Source organism: Lacerta agilis, chromosome 5, assembly GCF_009819535.1.
Source record: "Lacerta agilis isolate rLacAgi1 chromosome 5, rLacAgi1.pri, whole genome shotgun sequence".
Classification (NCBI taxonomy): Eukaryota; Metazoa; Chordata; class Lepidosauria; order Squamata; family Lacertidae; genus Lacerta; species Lacerta agilis.
The window spans coordinates 90,772,569-90,792,853 of record NC_046316.1 but is presented as its reverse complement, the minus strand read 5'-3'; the positions used below and the strand labels follow the sequence as shown (position 1 = coordinate 90,792,853).

Here is a 20,285-nt window from a genome sequence, read left to right as displayed (position 1 = left end):
TGGGGTCACGAAGAGTTGGACACGACTGAACGACTGAACAACAACTCTGCTCTTTAACATGCAATAGATGCTTTGTTCTGGGAGTGGAGGGGGAAGAAGAGAAGACATCAGAGTGGCTCTGTGGTGGAGCTGCCAGGTCTGATTCCTGTCCCTGCCCTGTGCTGGGGCACCTGCCTGTTTCCTCTTCTTCTTCATCCTCCTCCTCCTCCAAGCTCCCAGCCTCCAGTACTCCCCAGCTCTTCCCTTCCTCTGGGGTGTGTCCGGTTTCCCACCACCAGGAGCCAGGATCCTAATCCCTCTGTGGTTTCCCTCAGGGGCCCTTGGCCAGGTGTCCTCCACCATTCCTCCACACCTAGCCTGTCCTTTAGTAAGGTACTGCTTTTAAAAATGTAATGCAGATGGGGCCTATGATAAGTCATTCAGGGGCAAGGCATGTTATTATAGGAATATCACAAATGGGTATGTGAACCTTTTACCTTAGGTAAAAGAACATCCACCTGGATGAAATTAGGAATATTTGTTTCTTTATTCAATTTATAATACATTCCCTCTCCCAGAGGGGTCCTGAGCAGCGGAAACGTAATCACCAGCAGCAACATTTAAATATTCTAAATATTCCAAAACCAGCTTAAAACATGTAGATATGAAAGGGGCAACTCAGATGCCAGAAAGATAGCCCATCTCTGAGGCCCACCCCCCTCCCCCTCTGGAACCTAGTAAGGAACAGCACAGAGCTTATAGGGTTGTGGCACCATGGCCAATCCTCCGGTTATAGGTTTGATGCTGACACTCTTCACTCCTTCCGGAAGCTGCAATTTAAAAACCCGCAGAAGTTTGGTGAAGACAATGAAGAGTTCGGTCCGCGCCAAGCGCTCCCCCACACAAATGCGATGCCCTGCATGGGGAGGAACATTGAGATCCAGGTTAGTGAGTCAGTCTTGCTTATTCCTTGCTGGCCAGGAAAGGGTGACGCTATTCCTCAGGGCGATAGGCCCATAAGGCTCACACAGCCATTGAATGACACACATGCAATGCAACGTGCATCGTGGGGCATCTGCGGGCATTTTTCTGGGATGGGGTGGGAGAGAGGGCACACTTACCTACTGCAAAGGGCATGAAGGCTTCCTTGCAGAAGAATTTCCCATCTTTGTCCAGGAAGTGATTTGGGTTGAACTGATGAGGCGTCTCCCACTGGTCAGGGTCGTACAAGACAGAAGCTACATCGGGGACAACGACGGTGCCCTGCAAAAACCATTAAGTAATGATTAGAATCAACTCCTCCGTTCCAGTGTATCCACAGGTAAAAGCAAGCTCCTGGACAGATCTGCTTTGGGTGATTTCCTCCCCTCTCCTGCTGCTGTGGGTGTCAAGAGAAAGGGGTGCATCTTCGCTCCTGCTGGACAGACGATAAGAAATCAGAGTGGGAATGGAATCTTAAGTACAGTGGTAGCTTGGTTGTTCAACTTAATCCATTCCGGGAGTCTGTTCGACTCCCAGAACCACTTGAGAACCAAGGCGCAGCTTCCGCTTGGCTGCAGGAGCTTCCTGCACTCAACTGGAAGCCGCGTCGGACGTTCGGCTTCCGGAAAACGTACGCAAACCGGAACACTCACTTCCGGGTTTGGGGCGTTCGGGAGCCAAATTGTTCGGGAGCCAAGCCGTTCAATAGCCACGGTACCACTGTACTTCTGTATGGTATTTGCATAGCTCAAATACGTTGGGTGGTATTTTACTGAGGCTTTGCTCATTTGCCTGCTGAAATTAATGAACACGACCAAGTTAGGTCCATAAATTTCAATGGGTCTACTTAGTGTTAAGACCGCTCCGAAGCAGAGCCGGGAACCTGTGGCCCTCCAGATGGTCTGACTCAATGCAAGATGGTTCCCCGCGTTCCATGGGAATTTAAGGTATAACACAAGGAGGAGAATCGGTATACCTTTTTAATATGATAGCCTTGCAGGGTTATGTCTGCTGTGCATTCTCTGAAGGACCCAACCAGCAGGAGATTGCAGAGGCGCTGGACCTCATGAACGACAGCATTGGTGTACGGCAGCCTCTTCCGATCCTCGTAACAGACCTCTTTGGAAGGATCCAGGACGGAATGTAGCTCCTCCTGGACTTTTTCTGGTGAAATATACACACGTATGCATACAAATAACCACGTCATATCAGATTTGGCAGGTCGTTAGCAGAGGAACCTCTGGCAGTCCTTTGGGTAAATTTATATTTGATCCATGTCAGGACGAGGAAACCCCCAAGGGCCACCTTTTGGAGGCCATATACTAGCCAGGGGTGGGGGGGGGGGCAGAAGCAAAAGTGCATGGAGCAATGACGGAAAATTTCACTTTTGTGCAGCAGGCTAGTTTCTGCACACATCCCCAGATGCTTCCATCCAGGCAAGCAAGAAACATAATCACTTGGCGGCGTAGGGTGAGTTTTTGATGCCCAGGGCATGTGCATGCTTGCCCAGAGCAGGCGCACATGCGCATGTCGGGAATGGGGTGCGGAGGGTGAACAGAGCCCTCCAATGCCACTGGATTCTGAGAGGGTGCAAGCCGCGCTGGGGCTGGGCCTTTGGACAGCACTTCCTCCTCCTAAGGAGACAGGAGAGCATGGCTCTGCATCAGCCAGTCAGGGCTTCCCCCCGCGTGGGTTCCGGGCAGGCAGGTGGCGCAACGAGGTCCTCCTTAGCTCCAGTGAGGCGGGGGGCGGAGCCTGGACGGCCGTCGCAGAACCACACTCTCCTCTCTCTCTCTAGGAGAGGAGATGCTGTCCCCGCACGGCTTGCCTCCCTGCAGCGTGCCTGGTAGCGAGGTCAGTGGCAGCGTCGCATCAAATGAAATGTCTGCGAAGAGGGGGAAAGGGCTGGCTGGCGGGCAGGCAACTACTTGGGCAGGTGCAGTGTGGGGCCCATTCCAGCCCCAAAGGTCCGGCCCGGGTGCATCTTACCTCCTTGCAGGGTGCCTGCGGTGGGAGCACCTGGTTGTGCCCTCTCGCACCCTCAGAATCATGCATCAGGGGTTGCCCCTGCCACAGTCAGGACTATTTTTCCATGCATCATACGCCCCCATGTATAAGATGACCCGTATTTTTTTGGACCGCAACAAAACTATTGGGGGGGTGCCCAAAGTTGTTGAGTGAGCTTTTTTGGGGGGGGGGAGATAGCCCAGAGTTCTACAGCCTGCCCGCCAATGAAAATCGCACACATAGCCGCAGCCACCAATCGTCTGCACGCTCGCTGCCAAAAGCCCACCTGCACACTCGACGCAACCACGGCCAATTGCACGCACACATCGTCACGCCAGTAAATAAGCCAGCCCAATTGCCGCGGCTGCAGCCAGTCGCCAGCAGGCCTTGCCAAAGCAACCAATCACACGCCCAATCGCCGCTGCCAATCTCCTGCTGGCTGCTACCACCAATCGCACCCCCTTCCGTGTATTAGACGACCCGCAATTCTTGCCTATTATTACTAAGGAAAAAATATGGTCTTATACACGGAAAAACACGGTATTTGCGCTACGAAACGGAAGCAGTGAGAGCTGTGACCAGGGTAGAGTTCTGAAGGCCAGGTAGCATTACCTGCAGGGCCACACCCAGACTTGCAGTTCACCCACCCTGACCAATTGGGTGAGTATGTTAAGGGTAAACTAATATTGATAGTTCACAGGGAAATTCCCAAGTGTCAAAAAAGACTATTTATGTATGCTACTATTGCGGCCCGTGTCTTATTAGTCCCAAAATGGAAAACGAGTGAGGTCCCAACCAAAGAAGAACGGCAACTTAAACTGATGGAATACGTGCAGCTTGCAGATTTAATATATAGAATAAGTGAAGAGGAATATACATTTGAAGAAGAGTGGAAGATGTTTACTGAATATATGGGTGAAAATTGTGTTCATTTAGAAACACAGGTAGCATTAAGATACATTCAACAGTGTAAATAAGTTTTGATGGATATAACAATGGCTTACTGAATGGTTTGGTTCATGTTGTAAAATATGCAGGGATGCTTGGTAAACAAAATGAACCATGGAAAGAGATGAAGGGAAGCCATTGATTTAAGGTTGTTTAAATGAATATTTTGAAATGTAAATTAGAAAATTTTATTAAAATTATATGTGTGTGTGTGTGTAAAAGGTTAAGCGAAACGGTGGAGGTGGTATATGCGTGCGCAGGTGAATTAGGACAGTGGGATTTGCTGCCAAGGAGTGTACTGCAGGGGCGTCGCTGGGGAGGGGCGGTGGGGGCGGTACGCCCCCAGTGACAGGGTGACAAGCGGCGGGTGGGGGTGACAAGCGGCGGCCCCTCCCGCCACTCCCACGCGCCGCCGCTCCCTCCGTCACCCCGGGAGCAGCAGCACACGGATGGGGTGCTTCTGCCGCTTTTTTCAGCGGGGGGGGCCGACCAGCGAGGGGGGTTGTCACGCTTGTCACCCCCTCCTCGCTGGTCACCACCCCCCGCCGAAAAAACCGCGGGGGGGGGGGCGGGGAAAGCCTGGAAAGGAAGCAGAGCAGGCGCGTTTAAGCACCGCTCTGCTTCTTTTTCCGCTTTCCGCCGCTTTTTTCGGCGGGGGGGCCGACCAGCGAGGTGGGGGTCACGCTTGTCACCCCCCTCCTCGCTGGTCACCACCCCCCGCCGAAAAAACCGCGGGGGGGCGGGGAAAGCCTGGAAAGGAAGCAGAGCAGGCGCGTTTAAGCACCGCTCTGCTTCTTTTTCCGCTTTCCGCCGCTTTCTTCGGCGGGGGGGGGCCCGACCAGCGAGGTGGGGGTCACGCTTGTCACCCCCTCCTCGCTGGTCACCACCCCCCGCCGAAAAAAAGCCTCGGAAAGGGGGAAATCCCCCCTTTCTGTATACACGTGCGTCGTGACGTCATGATGACGTCACGGCGCGCGCGTCGTGCCCCTCCCCCAGGGGGTGCCTCTGCGCTGCCGCCGCCCCCAGCAGCGCAGAGGCTAGCGACACCACTGGGTGGAGTCTCCTTCTTTGGAGGTCTTTAAGCAGAGGCTTGACAGCCATCTGTCAGGAATGCTTTGATGGTGTTTCCTGCTTGGCAGGGGGTTGGACTGGATGGCCCTTGTGGTCTCTTCCAACTCTAGGATTCTAGGTGCACAGCAACCAGCTTTCAAAACCAACTCTTTGCTTCAGTGAAACAGACTGCAAAGTCCGCCCCCCCCCCCGCCCGTTCTGCCAGCTTGTGAATGTGCACGTGCGGACCTTCCCACACAATGCTTTCTACCTATAAAACGTATCTGGACTTGTTGCGGAGGCCTCACCTTGGATGTCTGGAAAGGCTAGCATGTAGACGAGAGCCCAGAGAAGCGTGACGGCTGTCGTCTCGGTCCCCGCTGCAAAGAAGTCGGTGATGACGTGGACCATGTTTTCCTCGTCAAATGTGCTGTTGGGGTCATCTTTGCTCTGTTGGTGCCCAAAAGGCGAGAGTAAGGTTAAAGGTTTTAGTGGCTCTTTGTGTGGCCCCTGGATAGGGTAGCATTCTGAACTATGCCACAATACAGTGTTAAACAAATGGCAGGCCGGCAGAGAGCAGAGCAGGAGTGGGGGGAAATTTCAGCCTGTGAACTGACTTCCCGTCTAGGCAGCCTTCTGTAGGACAATGGTAGGAGGGGCCAGAGACAACTCTCAGGACCCTTAACAAAATGCAGCCCCCAGAATTCTTTGAGAAAAGCCATAACTATGTGAGATGGCCTGGAAAGTGTGCAGAGGAGGGCAACTAAGATGATGAAGGCTCTAAGAGTCAAGCCTTATTAAGAGCAGTTGAAGGAACTGAGTATGGAAAAGAGGAGATTCAGAAGAGATATGATAGCCATCTTCAAATGTTTTAGGGGCTGTCACAGGCTTCAAGTTACAAGAAAGGCGATTCCAACTAAGCATTAGGAAGAACTTTCTGACAGTAAGGCTGGATCTACACTCACCTTTTAAACGTTGTTAGAACAATATTAGAAAACGTCAAGACAGTCCCGTTTGGTTGCGCTTTGCTTCCTTTCCACAAGTTTATGATAGCTAGTTGCTCTGCTGCACCCTCTGGTGTCACATTTTAATAACACATTATTAACATTAAAAAAAGAATGTCACATGTTTGACAGTGGAAATGTCTCCTTTAGGAGGTTGTGGACTCTCCTTCCTTGGAGGCTTTTAAGCAAAGGTTGGATAGCCATCTTTCATAGATGGTTTAGCTGCGTTTCTTACATTGCAGGGGGTTGGACCAGGTGACCCTCGGGGGTCCCTTCCAACTCTACGATTGTATGATTTACTAGCATTTCCACCATCTCCTCAGATGAGCTCCAGCTGCACAGAAGGCAGCCCCTTACCTTTTCAATCTGATTCAGATAGTGGTCAATTACATCCTGCGGGTCAATTGGGTCCCTGGTCTTCTCATGGCTTTTGATCTCGTCCCTTATAATTGCATGCCCTTTCGCCAAGCATTCGAACGCCTTCTGGTGAGGTCCCGGCAGACGGCGCATCAGCCCAGGGAAAAGATCATATGCCTGGAGATGGAGAGAAAAGGGAGACACTCGGTTATCTGCCCTCGCCACGTTAATCGTGGCTCTTTGAAGGGCACGCGGGCACACCCTCCGATATTTTGAGTCCCCAAACCAGAACACACACCTTCCCGCCTGCGCTCCTGCACAAGTCACTGGACCCACGCGAGACCACGGAGCCCAAAAGATGCGCTCCCCCCAGAGCAATGCTTGCACTGTGCACCAAAGCATGCATCTTGGGGCACCACACCTAGATCGGGCCACTTTTCGGGGTGAGATCTCGGCGCAAAATTGCGCTAGATCGTGACACCCAAAAATGGCTGCCCTGCTCTCACGTGAGAAAACGGGGTGTCCCATTTTTTTCTGGGACAGTTGTGGGGTATGTGGGGAGTAAGCAAAGGCTGCTTTCGTGAGTGTGTAATTACGGCTCACAGAAAAGATATTATATATGGAAGGGCTGGTCATTTCTTCAGGCTCTTAAAGCTAACGGGTAAATAAACTTATTTATTTATTATGGGTCCTTGGATAATATGCTTATGAGGGATAATTGTCTGAAACGACATTGCTGTTTTTGGAATGCTACTGCTCCCCGTCCCTCCTCAGATCCTTGCTTTCTTCTCCTTTTACCGTCTGTCTTCCTCTTTATCGTTGTTATTATTGCTCTTTGTGTATCAGAAAGTGAAAAAATAAAAACAGTTAACAAACAAACAAAAATAGATATTATGGGCCTGGCGTTGTCCTTGAAGCACCAACATTTTAATGAGGGGTGCCAAGAGGACCAGCATCAGATAAAACTACCCATGGCTGCTAGTCAGTTCTGTCTTCACTGTCAGAGGCTGGAATGCTTCTGGAATGCCAGGTGCTGGAAGCCACAGCAAGGGAGAGGGCTTTTGTGCATGAAACCTGCTTGCAGGATTCCCACACAGGTCTGGCTGGCCACTGTGAAAACAGGACGCTGGATTAGAGGTACCTTTGGCCTGGTCCAGAAGGACTCTTCTTAGGTTCACCCCTTTCCCATTTCATCCTCACAACAACCGTGTGAGTTAGGTTAGGCCAGGGATAGGCAAACTCGGCCCTCCAGATGTTTTGCGGCTACAATTCCCATCATCCCCAACTACTGGTCCTGTTAGCTAGGGATCATGGGAGTTGTAGGCCAAAAAACATCTGGAGGGCCAAGTTTGCCTGTGCCTGGGTTAGGCTAAGAGACTGCGTCTGGCTAAATGTTGCCCAATGAATTTTGTGGTTGAATCCTGGTCTCTGAGGCCCTAGTTCAACACCTTGCAGGATACCTTCAGGAGAAGGAAATGCTAAGGAGTAAACCCTACACAAATCCAAAGTGGTGTCCCTAAGACAGTTGGATGGCGCCTTGTTCGCCTCCTTCCGGCAATTCCTGCAGGCAAGCTGGTGCCCAAAGTCTTCCTCTGCTTTCCTTTGGACCACCTCAGTGAGGCCAAGAGCAGGGTCTTGTCCCCTGGGCAGCCCAGGACATCCAGAGAAGTCCCAGAGAAGTCACTTCGGTGGCGGAGGCGCACTCCGTTGCCTCTCAAGACAGACCAATGCCAGCAACAAAAGATAACCCAGCTTCCCTTTTGACGCAGGGCGTTCGCTTAATTTTGTTTTACGAAAGCTTTCGGAACACGCACAATTCGAAACGGGCTCGGCAAAAAATGGAACATGAAATCGACAGCCTTGACCATCTCTTGGAAGACCTCGTCATCGTAGGAGAAGCGATGCCCAAACACCACAGACGAGATCACGTTGGAGACCGCAGGGAAGATGGCGAGAGCAGGGTTCATGGGCTTCCCTGAAAGGGCAGGTGTGATAAACTGTCATCATTTAGCATTCAGACCAACATTTAGACCTGCCTAACATGAAGCCAAACGCTTTCACCTGAAAGGACAGGAGCAAATCTAGTAGGAGGGGGAGGGCTGGGTCTGCCACAAAAAGTGGCTGCATTCATTATTACTTTTGTGCTTGTCTTTCATTTCATTCTTTCAATGCATGATTCTGCCTGACTCAGGGCTGGGGAACTTTTGGCCTGTCACATGTTATTGTACTACAACTCCCATCATTCCTGGCCTTGGTCCATACTTGCTCAGGATGATGGGAGATGGAGTCACTTTCTGCATGTAGAAGCATCTCCTCCTCCTCCTCCTCCTCCTCCTCCTCTTCCTCCTCCTCACAGACTGTTCCTTGCCACATGCTAGAAGAGTGAGATTGAACCCAAAAGTTGCGTTCTCTTTGTAGACAATCCTGCACAAGAGCCAGACTAAATCCCTCGGGGCAAGTTAGGCACATAGCTGTCAACTTTTCTCTTTTTTTAAGGGAAATTCCCTTATTCCGAATAGGATTCCTCGCAAGAAAAGGGAAAAGTTGACAGCTATGGTTAGGCATGATTGCACCAAGGTTCTTTTTGTATGGTGTTTTTTCCAGGGCACAAGCACAAATAAACACATCGGTGAAACACTGCACAAAATCAGTCTCAACCCTGGAGCACTGTCAAGAATCATCAACAGGGCAGGAGTTCAATACTACTCCAGTCAGCTCCCCGTGGAGTCAGCGCCAAAGGCTCTATGCAAGGAGCAGGCAATAATGTTGCTTCAGCAACAGCTGGTAGGCCACTAGGGCCCTAAAGAGTCCTTCCTGCAGCCAAGCAATTGCCTCTAGCTCTGCCCTCTTGGAAGGAAGCTGTTGCATTTAACGATGCTGTGCTCTGTTTTTTAGTTGTTGATTCCAAAGGAGCCAGGGAGCCTCTGGCGGCAGCTACAGAGTGCCCTCCTGCATTGTGGGTGATTCTGGAGGGGAGAGGGAAAGGGCAGTCTCCAGAGACTTGCAGATTATCACATTTTTAAAATATGTGGTTTCATGGATCATAGAACTGTAGAGCTGGAAGGGGCCCTGGAGGTCACTGCAGATGCAGGAATCTCAACTAAAGCATCCATGACAGATGACCATTTATGAGCTGCATAAATTCCAGAGCTTCAACAGACACATCCTAGGCACGTCTATGCTGTTCAGTCTACACCCATGAGGCCTAGAAGCTTAAATAGTCACACTAGAAGAAACTGAACCTATAAAAGCATTGGGCAGTTAACCTTGCATTTCTGCATTGTTAGCCCCGGCCAGAAGTGCTGATCAACTCACAAGCTTGAAGCTGCACAGCATTCAGTCTATACAATAATGGTGGTGTTTCTGACCTCTCTCGTTTGCAAATAGTTCGAGGAGATGGTTCGCCTCCTGTTGAATGCGGTACTCCACGCCTTTCTTCCCCATGCCTAAGTTCCGCAGGGTCGTCAAGCTAAAGCGCCTCTGCTGCTTCCAGATGTGGCCAGTTGCAAACAGAACTCCTGTTATTGCAGATCAGCAATGCATTATAGAAGCATTTGAGGGGGGTGGGGAGAAATACATCAAACAACCTTACGGGGGAAAAGTTCATATGTTTTTAGCTGTTGGTATTTTATCTGGATTGCTTTCAGTTGTGTGAGCTGCCTTGAGCCCCGATCCAGGGAAATGCGCAAAAACCAACAGACAATTCACGGGAACGATAATCCAATATGAAATACACAAAACCGCGAAAAACTCTGAAATATGAACTATAAAAATACTGTATATTATACCAACAAATTGACAGAAAATGGCATAACTTAACACATATCTACAAGTATCTCCTCCAAGGCGTAGCCTATGGCATACTTTCCAAATATAATCAACTCTTAAAGTGCAAAGTTCCATATGCAATACTATGTGCTGTAGAGTGATTGTACAATGAATGCTCTTAGATAATGGTGTGTACAGCAAAGTCTCTCAAACTTCCTCGTCTGTCCTCCAACAGGTGGCTAGCTTGAAGTCTCCCTGTTTCACTGGTACAGTTTCTTCAAAGGAATGGACTTCATCGACAGAAATACAGAATAACGAAATTTCACTTTGCCAGAGTGATGAACGTTAAGAGTTGCTGGAGCATTTTAGCCATGGTTGTAGATATGTGTTAAATTATCTGGTCCAGGAAAAGGCAGGATATAAACAACCAAAGCCTGGAGAAGCCAGAGATGGAACTAAGAATTTTCAATGGGCAATGCAAGTGCTGTGCAATTGAGCTACAGACAATCCTTGACCCAACTCTAGTTGTGTGTTCATTATGGATAGGTGGCAGGGCAAAATGTGAAGGGAGGTGGAAGGCATATGTGCAGCTCATTCCTATTGAGGAAGTATGGATGGATGCCATTTGGATCCACTTGATATGAATTTCGATGGGGTGTGTGCTTGTATGTAGAACCTCGTCCACATTCTGCCATGGCTACTTGAATATCTGCCAGGAGCCACTCATGCACTGTGGATTTGTGATGGGGTCAGTTACTGAGAACATTCGTAGGTGCCACAGGAGGTACTCGTGGGCACCCCAATGCCTGCAGGTGCCACAGCAGGGTCCCCTGGAGTAGCAGATTCTGAGCTAGGTGGACTCATGGTTTTACTTTGTAGAAAATAGCATCCTATATCCCTGCTTCGTATACAAAAACAAGAGGGCCTGGAAATAGACTGATTTGTCCATTTCAATATACAGTGGTACCTCAGGTTACAGACACTTCAGGTTACAGACTCCGCTAACCTGGAAGTAGTACCTCGGGTTAAGAACTTTACCTCAGGATGAGAACAGAAATCGCTCACTGGCGGCGCGGTGGCAGTGGGAGGCCCCATTAGCTAAAGTGGTACCTCAGGTTAAGAATGGTTTCAGGTTAAGAACAGACCTACAAAATGAATTAAGTTCTTAACCAGAGGTACCACTGGTTATGCAAGTCCGGCTTACCAAACACAATGCGTTCCCTGGAAATCATTTGTTAGGCGAGTGTTTGCATAATGAGTCCACAATTTCTATTGATTCCTATGGGAACATTTCTAAATGGGGATTTGTCTGATTCCCCCCCCCCCCATGGTGTTCCTAGGAATTGCTGCAGCCAACCCGTAAAAGAGAGACAAAGGGAAAATTGATTTATCTGGTCTCCCTCCCTCCCTCCCTGCCTGCATGGTTTCTGACTGAAATTGGCTGTTACCATCCAGCAAAACACAAGCAAGCAACGAAGTAAGGAAGTGGGCAAACTCTGGCTGTTTGGATATCTGAATCTGTGGAGTGTTTAGCGAGGTTTGGTCATAATTTTGTACATTCATATAAGTGAATTTTCACATGGCAAGTGGATCGATAGCAGAACCTGCATGTTTTGGGAATTCAATTAACATTTTTGATGGACATTGGTTTTTTTCTGTATGCTAACCCCCCCCCCCGGATTTGAGTGCATTTTGTTGCATCTGATCAAGGTAGAACCCAGAAATCCCAACACTCTTAACAGTAAGGAGGTTGACTTACCTTTTCCCTTCATTGTATCAATCACGAAAGGGGTCATGGGCCGGCCCGTCATCTGTTCGGAATGCGTGACCAGCGCCTCCTTCACAGCATGGAACCCATTCAGGATAATCATGGGTTTGTGTCCCACCCACATGGTGAAGATCTTCCCATAATCCTTTGATATCTGCAATTTAGATAATTGCAAGAAAATTTATTTTATTTTATTTTATTCTTTTTTTAAAAAAAAAAAACAACTTTGTAGGCAACTCTAGCAAAAACAACTTCCTCCCGATATGCTTTGCTGCCTGAAATGAACAAAAAGTTGGCACCTCCTTCCCTTTCCCCATACTGTCAAAATGCAAACCGGCAGTAAATCACACGGTTCAGAGTTTGCTCTTTATTAGCAAAAACACAATTTCCGCAGACTTGGTCAAGTGTCAGGCCTAATGAGCAGAGCAGCTCATTCTCTGTGATCTTAACTCCATGAAAATCAGTTGCTGAGACTGAAAGTCCTCAGCTCCTCGCAGTCCCCTGTCCCTCTTCTCCAGGGCTTTCCCCAAGCAATCTGAAATTGTGCCTGTGTGAAACCAACCTCTCCTCCGCCCTTTTCATGCCTCTTCTGGTTCTGGGAGTCAAGGGGGGAGGGGAGCTTGTCACAGCAGGGGGGGGGAGATACCTGTGACTCTTCACCAGCCTGACTCTTCTCTGCCTCTTGGCCTCTCCTGCTTCAGCTTCTGCCTCTGATTCTGGACTTCTCTCTGCCACCAACTCTCCCTGCTCACTAAGCCCTGTTACCTCCTCAGCTTCTGACACCTCCCCCGTCCTCTTCTCCCTCTATCCACCCATCACCCCACCTTTCTTCAGTGCTGCTGCTGGGGCATCCTCCTCCTCCATATCTAAGGGTACCTTAGGGACCACCTGGACCCTTAAATCCCAGCTGAATCACTGAGATCATCTGCAGGAATGTTGTTGGTTGTCCCCTGAGTTGGCGAGGCTCATTTGACGTCAATGCAAAATAGAGGGTGGAATTCAACATTGCATTCTTCCACTTGTTCCATCTGTCAAAGCATTTCAGCTTGCCAGGTGGAACAATCCCCCCTCCCCCCCGTGTGCAGTTCTAGGGGGTTCTACCAGCCATCCATAGCAATTTGGGGGGGTGGGGTGTATGGGGGGCAGAGAGGGAGAAAGCTGTATTTTGCAAGTGTAAACAAAATAAATAATAATAATAATAATAAATCCTTCCAGTAGCACCTTAGAGACCAACTAAGGCTTCCATTGAGAGGCCTAGTTGGCTAAATCCTCCTCTAACCCGAGACCTTAGTGTCATTGGTCCTGACCTGTGGAATGTTCTGCAAATAGACACTCAAGAAGTCACTTTCTGTTTCAACCTTTAAACACCCGCTGAAGACTTTTCTTTACCACCAGACTTATGCAGGAAACTGGGAAAACAGACACCCATAAAACTGAAGTATCTGAAGAAGTGTGCATGCACATGAAAGCTCATACCAAGAACAAACTTAGTTGGTCTCTAAGGTGCTACTGGAAGGATTTTTTAATTTTTAATTTTGTTTTGACTATGGGAGACCAACACGGCTACCTACCTGTACCCATAAAACTGAATGCAGCCCATCAGCTATGTATAGGGGCCCACTAGGGCACAGGTGGGGCATATTTTTCAGCCACATTTGCTTGTGGGGAATTTCTGGGGGTCTCATATCATTGGTGGTTTGGTCCAGAGTTTAAAGAAGGCCACACAACTAGGGATGTCAGAGAATTCGAATAAAGGCGAAATGGGAGTGGAAATTTCCCGTGCCGGTTAATTCATTCTATGTCGGGAACGTAAAACAATCAGTTTATGTCTTATTTGCTGCTATTGTTGCTTTCAGTCCTCAACCTGATTTGCACCATGTTTCCTTTGCAGTGAAATTAATGGGGTGGAATAGCATAAGAACACAATTTGTGTAATTTATGTAATTTGTTTTGTAAAATAAGTTGGTTTCAGATAATACATGGGCAGACGAGTCTAAAATGCCTAGGACACAAATTTTTCACAGCCCTCTAGCAGCTATGGTGGTTCATTGACTGGAAGTAATGTATTTAGTATTAACTCTGGAGGATGAGATGGTTGGACAGTGTTCTCGAAGCTACTAACATGAGTTTGGCCAAACTGCGGGAGGCAGTGAAAGATAGGCGTGCCTGGCGTGCTCTGGTCCATGGGGTCACAAAGAGTCGGACACGACTGAACGACTGAACAACTGAACAACAACAACAACAACTGGAGGTGTATTTTCGACTCTGACCAAACTACCGGTAAGCCTCCTAGAGCAAAATATACATCAAGATTAAACACTGCCACCATCACAGAACCATAGAATCGTGGAATTGTGGAGTTGGAAGCATCCTCAAAGGTCATATCGCCCACCCCCTGCAAATATGACCATAAAACTATCATCTTCCCTTATTTGATTTAAGAGCATCAAACATGAAAGGAAAGGAAATGCTCAGAGTGTACTTCACGTTTCAGAGAGAGAAACACCCCTCCCACTGTATATAGGTCTCATGATTCACACTGCCACTAAAGAAATCATAGGTAAACTGTCTCATCTGGGCCCGAGTGTGACCTATAATTGAGTACAGCAACAAATGTATTATGTAAGCAATGTACGGGAAATGGTGTGTGCCTGCCCAAATTGTTTCATCATCATCATTTTATTATTTGTACCCTGAACACCTTACTGGGTTGCCTCAGCCACTCTGGGCAGCTTCCAACACATACAGTATAAAAATATAATAAAACATCAAACATAAAAACTTCCCGAGACATGGCTGCCTTCAGATGTCTTCTAAAAGCTGTATAGTTATTTATCTCCTTGACATGTGATGGGAGGGCATTAAAAAGAGTGGGCACCCTCATGCTGTGTTTGATATTTTGTCAAGAGGCTCCCAGAGTGACTGGGGCAACCCGGTGTGGTGGGCAGCATAGAAATAATAATAATAATAATAATAATAATAATAATAATAATAATAATAATATCCGAGGGGGTTCACATGAACACCACATCTTCCTGGCTGCAAAAACGGTGGGGAGACCTACTCTTCTCTCAGTAAAAAAATAAACAAAAACCTGTCTCATTTACAAGAAGCATCAACAATTATTTGCTTGAGACTTCTAAATACATACCTTCTTGCGCATTTCATTTCATTTTTTCATTTCTCTTTTAAGTTGTATACTGCCTTTCTATATTACTTTACACAAGTTGGTTTGCAAGCAGAAGAAACCACAAATTAGACAACGAAGATGATACACCAGGGGTCGGCAACCTAAGGCCCATGGACGGCCGCTCGGGGACCCCCGGGGTTGGCTCCCGTGTGCTGCACTAAAGCGGCGCGGAACAGAGTGGGGACCACCTTCCGTGATGCCGGCTGGCTTCCCATTGGCTGCAGGAAGCTCCAGCAGTCAAAGGGAAGCTGCGCATGCTTCCTCCGTGCTGGAAGGAGCACCAGAAATACAGTAGCATATGTGCATGCATGTGTGTGTGCGCGCGCACAAACACACACACACTCCGGCCCACCGCGGTTTCTGCGGGACCATGAACCGGCCCAAGCCACAAAAACTTTGCTGACCCCTGTGATACACATTATAAAAATACAATGAATCATAGAAGTAATCTGGGAGTAATTGTCTTCCATTCTTTAGTCAACAAGGAGAACTAACTGGTTCTGTGAGCTCTATGAAACCATTAGGCGTGGCACAGATTGGAGGTGCAGGTTGTAGTCTACTTCAGCAGGCTAGAAAAGGCCAGAGCTGCAGAATCTCCCTCTTATTATGACCCCTTTGTGCTCAGATTCTTTACTGGATTCCAGAAAGCGATGTGGCCATTTTGGAAAATTCAGGAGAAACAGATTAGAAAATTTGGGAGCTGGGGGGATCCTGTCCCACCAATCGTTTCTGGAGAAAAAAATGCAATGATTCCACCCATCTCTAACTGGCAACATTTCAGTCTCACAGATATACACACAAACCCAGGAACCATTGCCATCAGGATAGAAGATGAGCAGACCCAAGGACAGGAGAACCTGGCCCGCCTTGTCTGAGAAAGAGTTTTGTTCCTCTCTACATCCCCATTGTTTCTCATTGTTCCATATTTTTTAATGCGGCCTTGCCCAATAGACACATTTTCACACAAAAAATATCCCCTGAGATGTATATTTTCTGTAATCTGGTGCATTTTGTATACAATTCCCCCCCCCCCCATGTATGCACACTTAGTATATACCTCCTTTGTGGACATTCTTTGGCTAGAGAAATGCATTGCAAAATTCAGAGCACTGCGAACTTCAGAGGACCCCTGCGCTTCAGTTCACATAATGCATTGGAAAATATGAGTTAGGTAAGTTCACCTTTTAAATGTGAACTGAGTCGCAGTTCTATTTTTTTTTAAAAAAAAATATTTATTGCATTTTTAAAACAACAACAACAAACAAAACACAAAAAATTCATAATCCATCTGATTGCTATTTTCCATTGTGTGGGGACTTCCCTCAGTCCCCCTCTCTGACCTGCATTGTCCAGTTATCTCCTATATAATCCTCTAGCAGATAAAAAAAAAAATTCTCCTATAGCAGGTTCCTCTTCTCTAATCTTAAGTTTTAATAAAAAGAAAATCGATTGAGTCTGTTCTAAACCCATCTTTATTCATTACAAGTCGCCAAAGTATTCGGACCCCCTTCCCTTCTGCTGCTGCAATCTTAAATCAGTTTCATTTCAATGATATGGCAAATCTTGCCAGCAAAAATAAATACCTTGGTGTATGTTTCCTGGTTGAGTCTCAAGTCCAAGCGCCACAGACCTCCAATTAAGGGAAACGGGGTTGGTCCAGGTGGGTACTGCCGACTCAACCATTGCAGTTTTAGGAACTGCACGATCAGGAGAGTTACAATGGCAACGGCAATGAGCCCACTCACTCCCACCATTGCCCCGGCTGCTTTATCCCTTGGTTTTAGGATCCGCTTGTGCCTTTGAATGGTCTGGAAACATCTGCTTCGTTAGTGGAATGTCTTCATCTTCAAGGCTGCCTGTCAGTTTATGCGAAGGCTGCCTCAGCTTCCTCATCTGTTACTGCATGGTGGCAATTAGATGATAAGGAGGTAATAGTCGTGTTGAAATTGTAATCAATACGATGATTTAATAACTGGGTGAGGAGATTGTGGGACACAGGCCATGCTCTTTCTTCATGACAAAAGAATGAAGACAGGTCTTTCTCAAAGAGCCTCTCCCTGGTCTTGCAACTATTGCAGTAAGGCCATGCTGCAATAACATCCAGCTAGAACTAGCTGCATCGAATCAATCGGAGCAGGCATGCAGAACCTGTGGCCCCCCGGAGGTTGTTGGACCACAACTCCCATCACCCCTGGGTACTGGCTGTGCTGGCTGGGGCTGATGGGAGCTGGAGTGCGACATTGGGGAGGAGACCAAGGCATTTGGAAACGATGCAATAAGGAGTGAGGCAACAGGAGCTGTGGCAAGATGAAGAGGACGGGGTGGTGATGACTTGATCCTAGTCTTGCACTACTGCTAAGCAACTTTGGCACCGCCAATAAGCAGAAAGTGTTCATTTGGTCCTGTTCTCAAAAGAATGTTACAGAAGTTGGGTGTCATCCCTTCTCTCTGCCAAGCTGTGATGGCATTCCAAGGGGTTCCAGTCTGTGTTCCTTTGGAGAATTGAGACATGGCAGAGCCTGCCGTAGCTTTAAGAAATAGGCTTTATTCGCCTATTTATACCTTCTGTCTGCATGGAGGGGGTCCAGATCTTACAGCATGGTCATTTCAAGAGGGGCTTGTACCCCAAAGCAGTGCAGTCCTGGAGTCGAAGGCATTTCTCCCAGCCAGCAAGCAGCTAGCCTGCCCAAAATGGATCCCCATCTTCCTTGCTTCCTTCCTTCTTTCTCCCAGCAACCCTTCCTCAAGCCTCTCTTTTCCTGTCACCTCACACCCAGCTAGGCTGGTAACCTCCAAACCCCCAGTCGGCATCTACACCTCAGGGCAAAGGGCCAGGGCAGCTCTCGTGCATTGCCAATTGTCCTCAATGGCCCTGTGCTCTGTTTTATCATATCATCAATGCATAGTACAATGTGTTACAGTCAAACACATGCTAGTAAGAAAGGGGGGGGTGGAGAACACATATCTGTAAATAATAATAGTAACATGTTATAACTCTTATAAGCCTTAATTTTAACTCCCCTTCCACTTTTTATCTGGTTTCCTATCTGTTGTCTTTTTGTCTGCGTTTTCTTATTTTACTAAATTATTTTCATTACCTTGTCCCGCTTTGTCACATCTGCTGCTGAGTATTCCCCCCCCCCCACAGTCTGTTACACTTATTTTCTTGTTATACTATTTCCCCCCTATATTTTATATACAATGTCCAGTCCTATTTTAAATTGCTATCGTCTTTATTTCTTAATCTATTTGTCTTGCTGGCAAGTGCTATATATTATAATATTTTAAGGTGCCATTCTTCCCTTGCTGGTACTACATCTTTTCTCCACTTTTGTGCTACCAGAATCCATAGAGTAGTTTGATTTTTTTGGTTTTTCCATTATTATTCTTCCCAGAAGGAAAGCTTCTGGGTTTTTAGGGAAAGTTCTTTTAAACGTTTTCTTAAGTTCATTATAGACCATCTCCCCTATTTCTTTTATTATTCTACAAGTCCCTGCATTGTTTCCAGGGCCGTCTCATCCATAGGGGCTGGTGGCGCAGCGCACCAGGGCACCGGGCCCCCCAGGGGCGCCCCTGCGAGCCCGCCGGCATACCGGGCTCCCCCTCCCCAACCCGCCCCGCCCCCACGGGCGGGCAGGCACTCGCGCGCTGGCGGGTGGGTGGGCTGCAATCCGGCCGCCCTCGCCTCCCGGAGCCCCAGCTGGAGCGCTGGAGCGGCGCGGGGCTTTGCGCGCCCTTCCAGCACTCCAGCTGGGGCTCCGGGAGGCGAGGGCGGCCGGCTTGCAGCCTGTCCGCCCGGCGGCTTGCAGCTCGCCTGCCCGCCGGTGCGCGAGCGCCCATCCGCCCGCCCCTCATCCCTTGCCCGCCGGCGCGCAAGCGCCCGCTCCAACGCCACACCCCTCATCCCTCGCTCACCCAGCCCCCCTCCCGAGGGGCGGCCAGCGCAGGAAGGAGGCGGGCGGAGAGGCGGCAGGCCGGGGGCGCTGAGGGATCGCTGCGCCACGGCGGCCGATCCCTCTAAGATAGCGCTGATTGTTTCTTAATGTCCCTAGCTTGGCCAGGTTGTTATGCATAGGCTAGCCCAGGAGTTCCTCTACAGCTTGTATTTCTCCACACCCCAAATAACCAAAATCCTTCCAGTAGCACCTTAGAGACCAGCTAAGTTTGTTCTTGGTGTGAGCTTTCGTGTGCATGCACACTTCTTCAGATACACTGAAACAGAAGTCACCAGACCCTTATATATAGTGAGAGGGTGGGGAGGGGTATTACTCAGAAGGGTGGTGGGAATGGGGGATTGGCTGATAGGTGTGGTAAACCTGTTGATGACTGTTAATGACTGCAATTGGTCTGACAGGAAAAAGTAAGGGGTGAGATGGCTAAAGATAGCTATATCATGTATAATGAGATAATAATACAAAGTCTCTGTTCAGACCAGGTCTCTCCATGGTTTTAAGTTTGGTAATAAGTTGCAATTCAGCAACTTCTCTTTCCAGTCTATTTCTGAAATTCTTTTGTAGTAAGACAGCTACTTTGAGAGCTTGTATAGATTTTGTTTTGAACGTGGCAAACCAACATGGCTACTTACCTGTAACTAGAACCAAAATCATACAATTTATTAATATCTATGGTTTAGGGGGGGGGTTCCCACTCCCAAATCCATAACAATAATTTCCCACAACCAAATCGTTTGGTGCTTAGCTTCTCCAAGTTCCCATAACGTACTTGACCATGGTTATATTCTGCCCTTTAGCTGAGGGTCACATGGTGGTTTAAAATATAAAAACAAAAAAATACATAACATAATAACAAACGAGAACACAGTACTTCTCCCCCCCCCAAGAAACCCCAGACAAACCCAGGAACCATTGCCATCAAAATATGGCACAGATTTGCATAAAATGTGCATATATTCATAGATGCAAACTGAGAAATACCGGTAATTTCTGTAACTGCTGCCCAAGAGCTAACTGTTGATGAACCACTTCAAAACCTTTGCCCCCGCTTTGTAGGGTTCCTCCACTTTATTTTATTTATTTTATTTTATTTATAAATTTTCTATACCACTTTATATTTCTAAGAAAAATCTCAAAGTGGTCTACAGCATATTAAACCAATAAAACATAGATAAAACAATCTGAAGAAAGTCAAATATAGAATTTACAGTCAAAGCAATATAACAGAAAATGGAAACGTTTTCTTAAAGATTTCAAAATAAAACATTACAAAGGAGGTC

General features: G+C 47.9%; 1 protein-coding gene across 1 annotated transcript; it reads right to left on the bottom strand.

The window, feature by feature from the left end:
• On the bottom strand, nucleotides 1-16,961 carry LOC117047570 (cytochrome P450 2J2-like). Its single transcript, XM_033150853.1, has 9 exons — nucleotides 16,636-16,961; nucleotides 11,854-12,016; nucleotides 9,695-9,844; nucleotides 8,141-8,301; nucleotides 6,327-6,503; nucleotides 5,274-5,415; nucleotides 1,937-2,124; nucleotides 1,101-1,242; nucleotides 1-895 (listed from the first exon to the last, which is right to left on the bottom strand). Exons 1-9 carry the CDS (start codon nucleotides 16,804-16,806, stop codon nucleotides 714-716), a joined length of 1,476 nt encoding a protein of 491 aa, XP_033006744.1. The 5' UTR covers nucleotides 16,807-16,961; the 3' UTR covers nucleotides 1-713.
• Nucleotides 16,962-20,285: the final 3,324 nt, after the last annotated feature.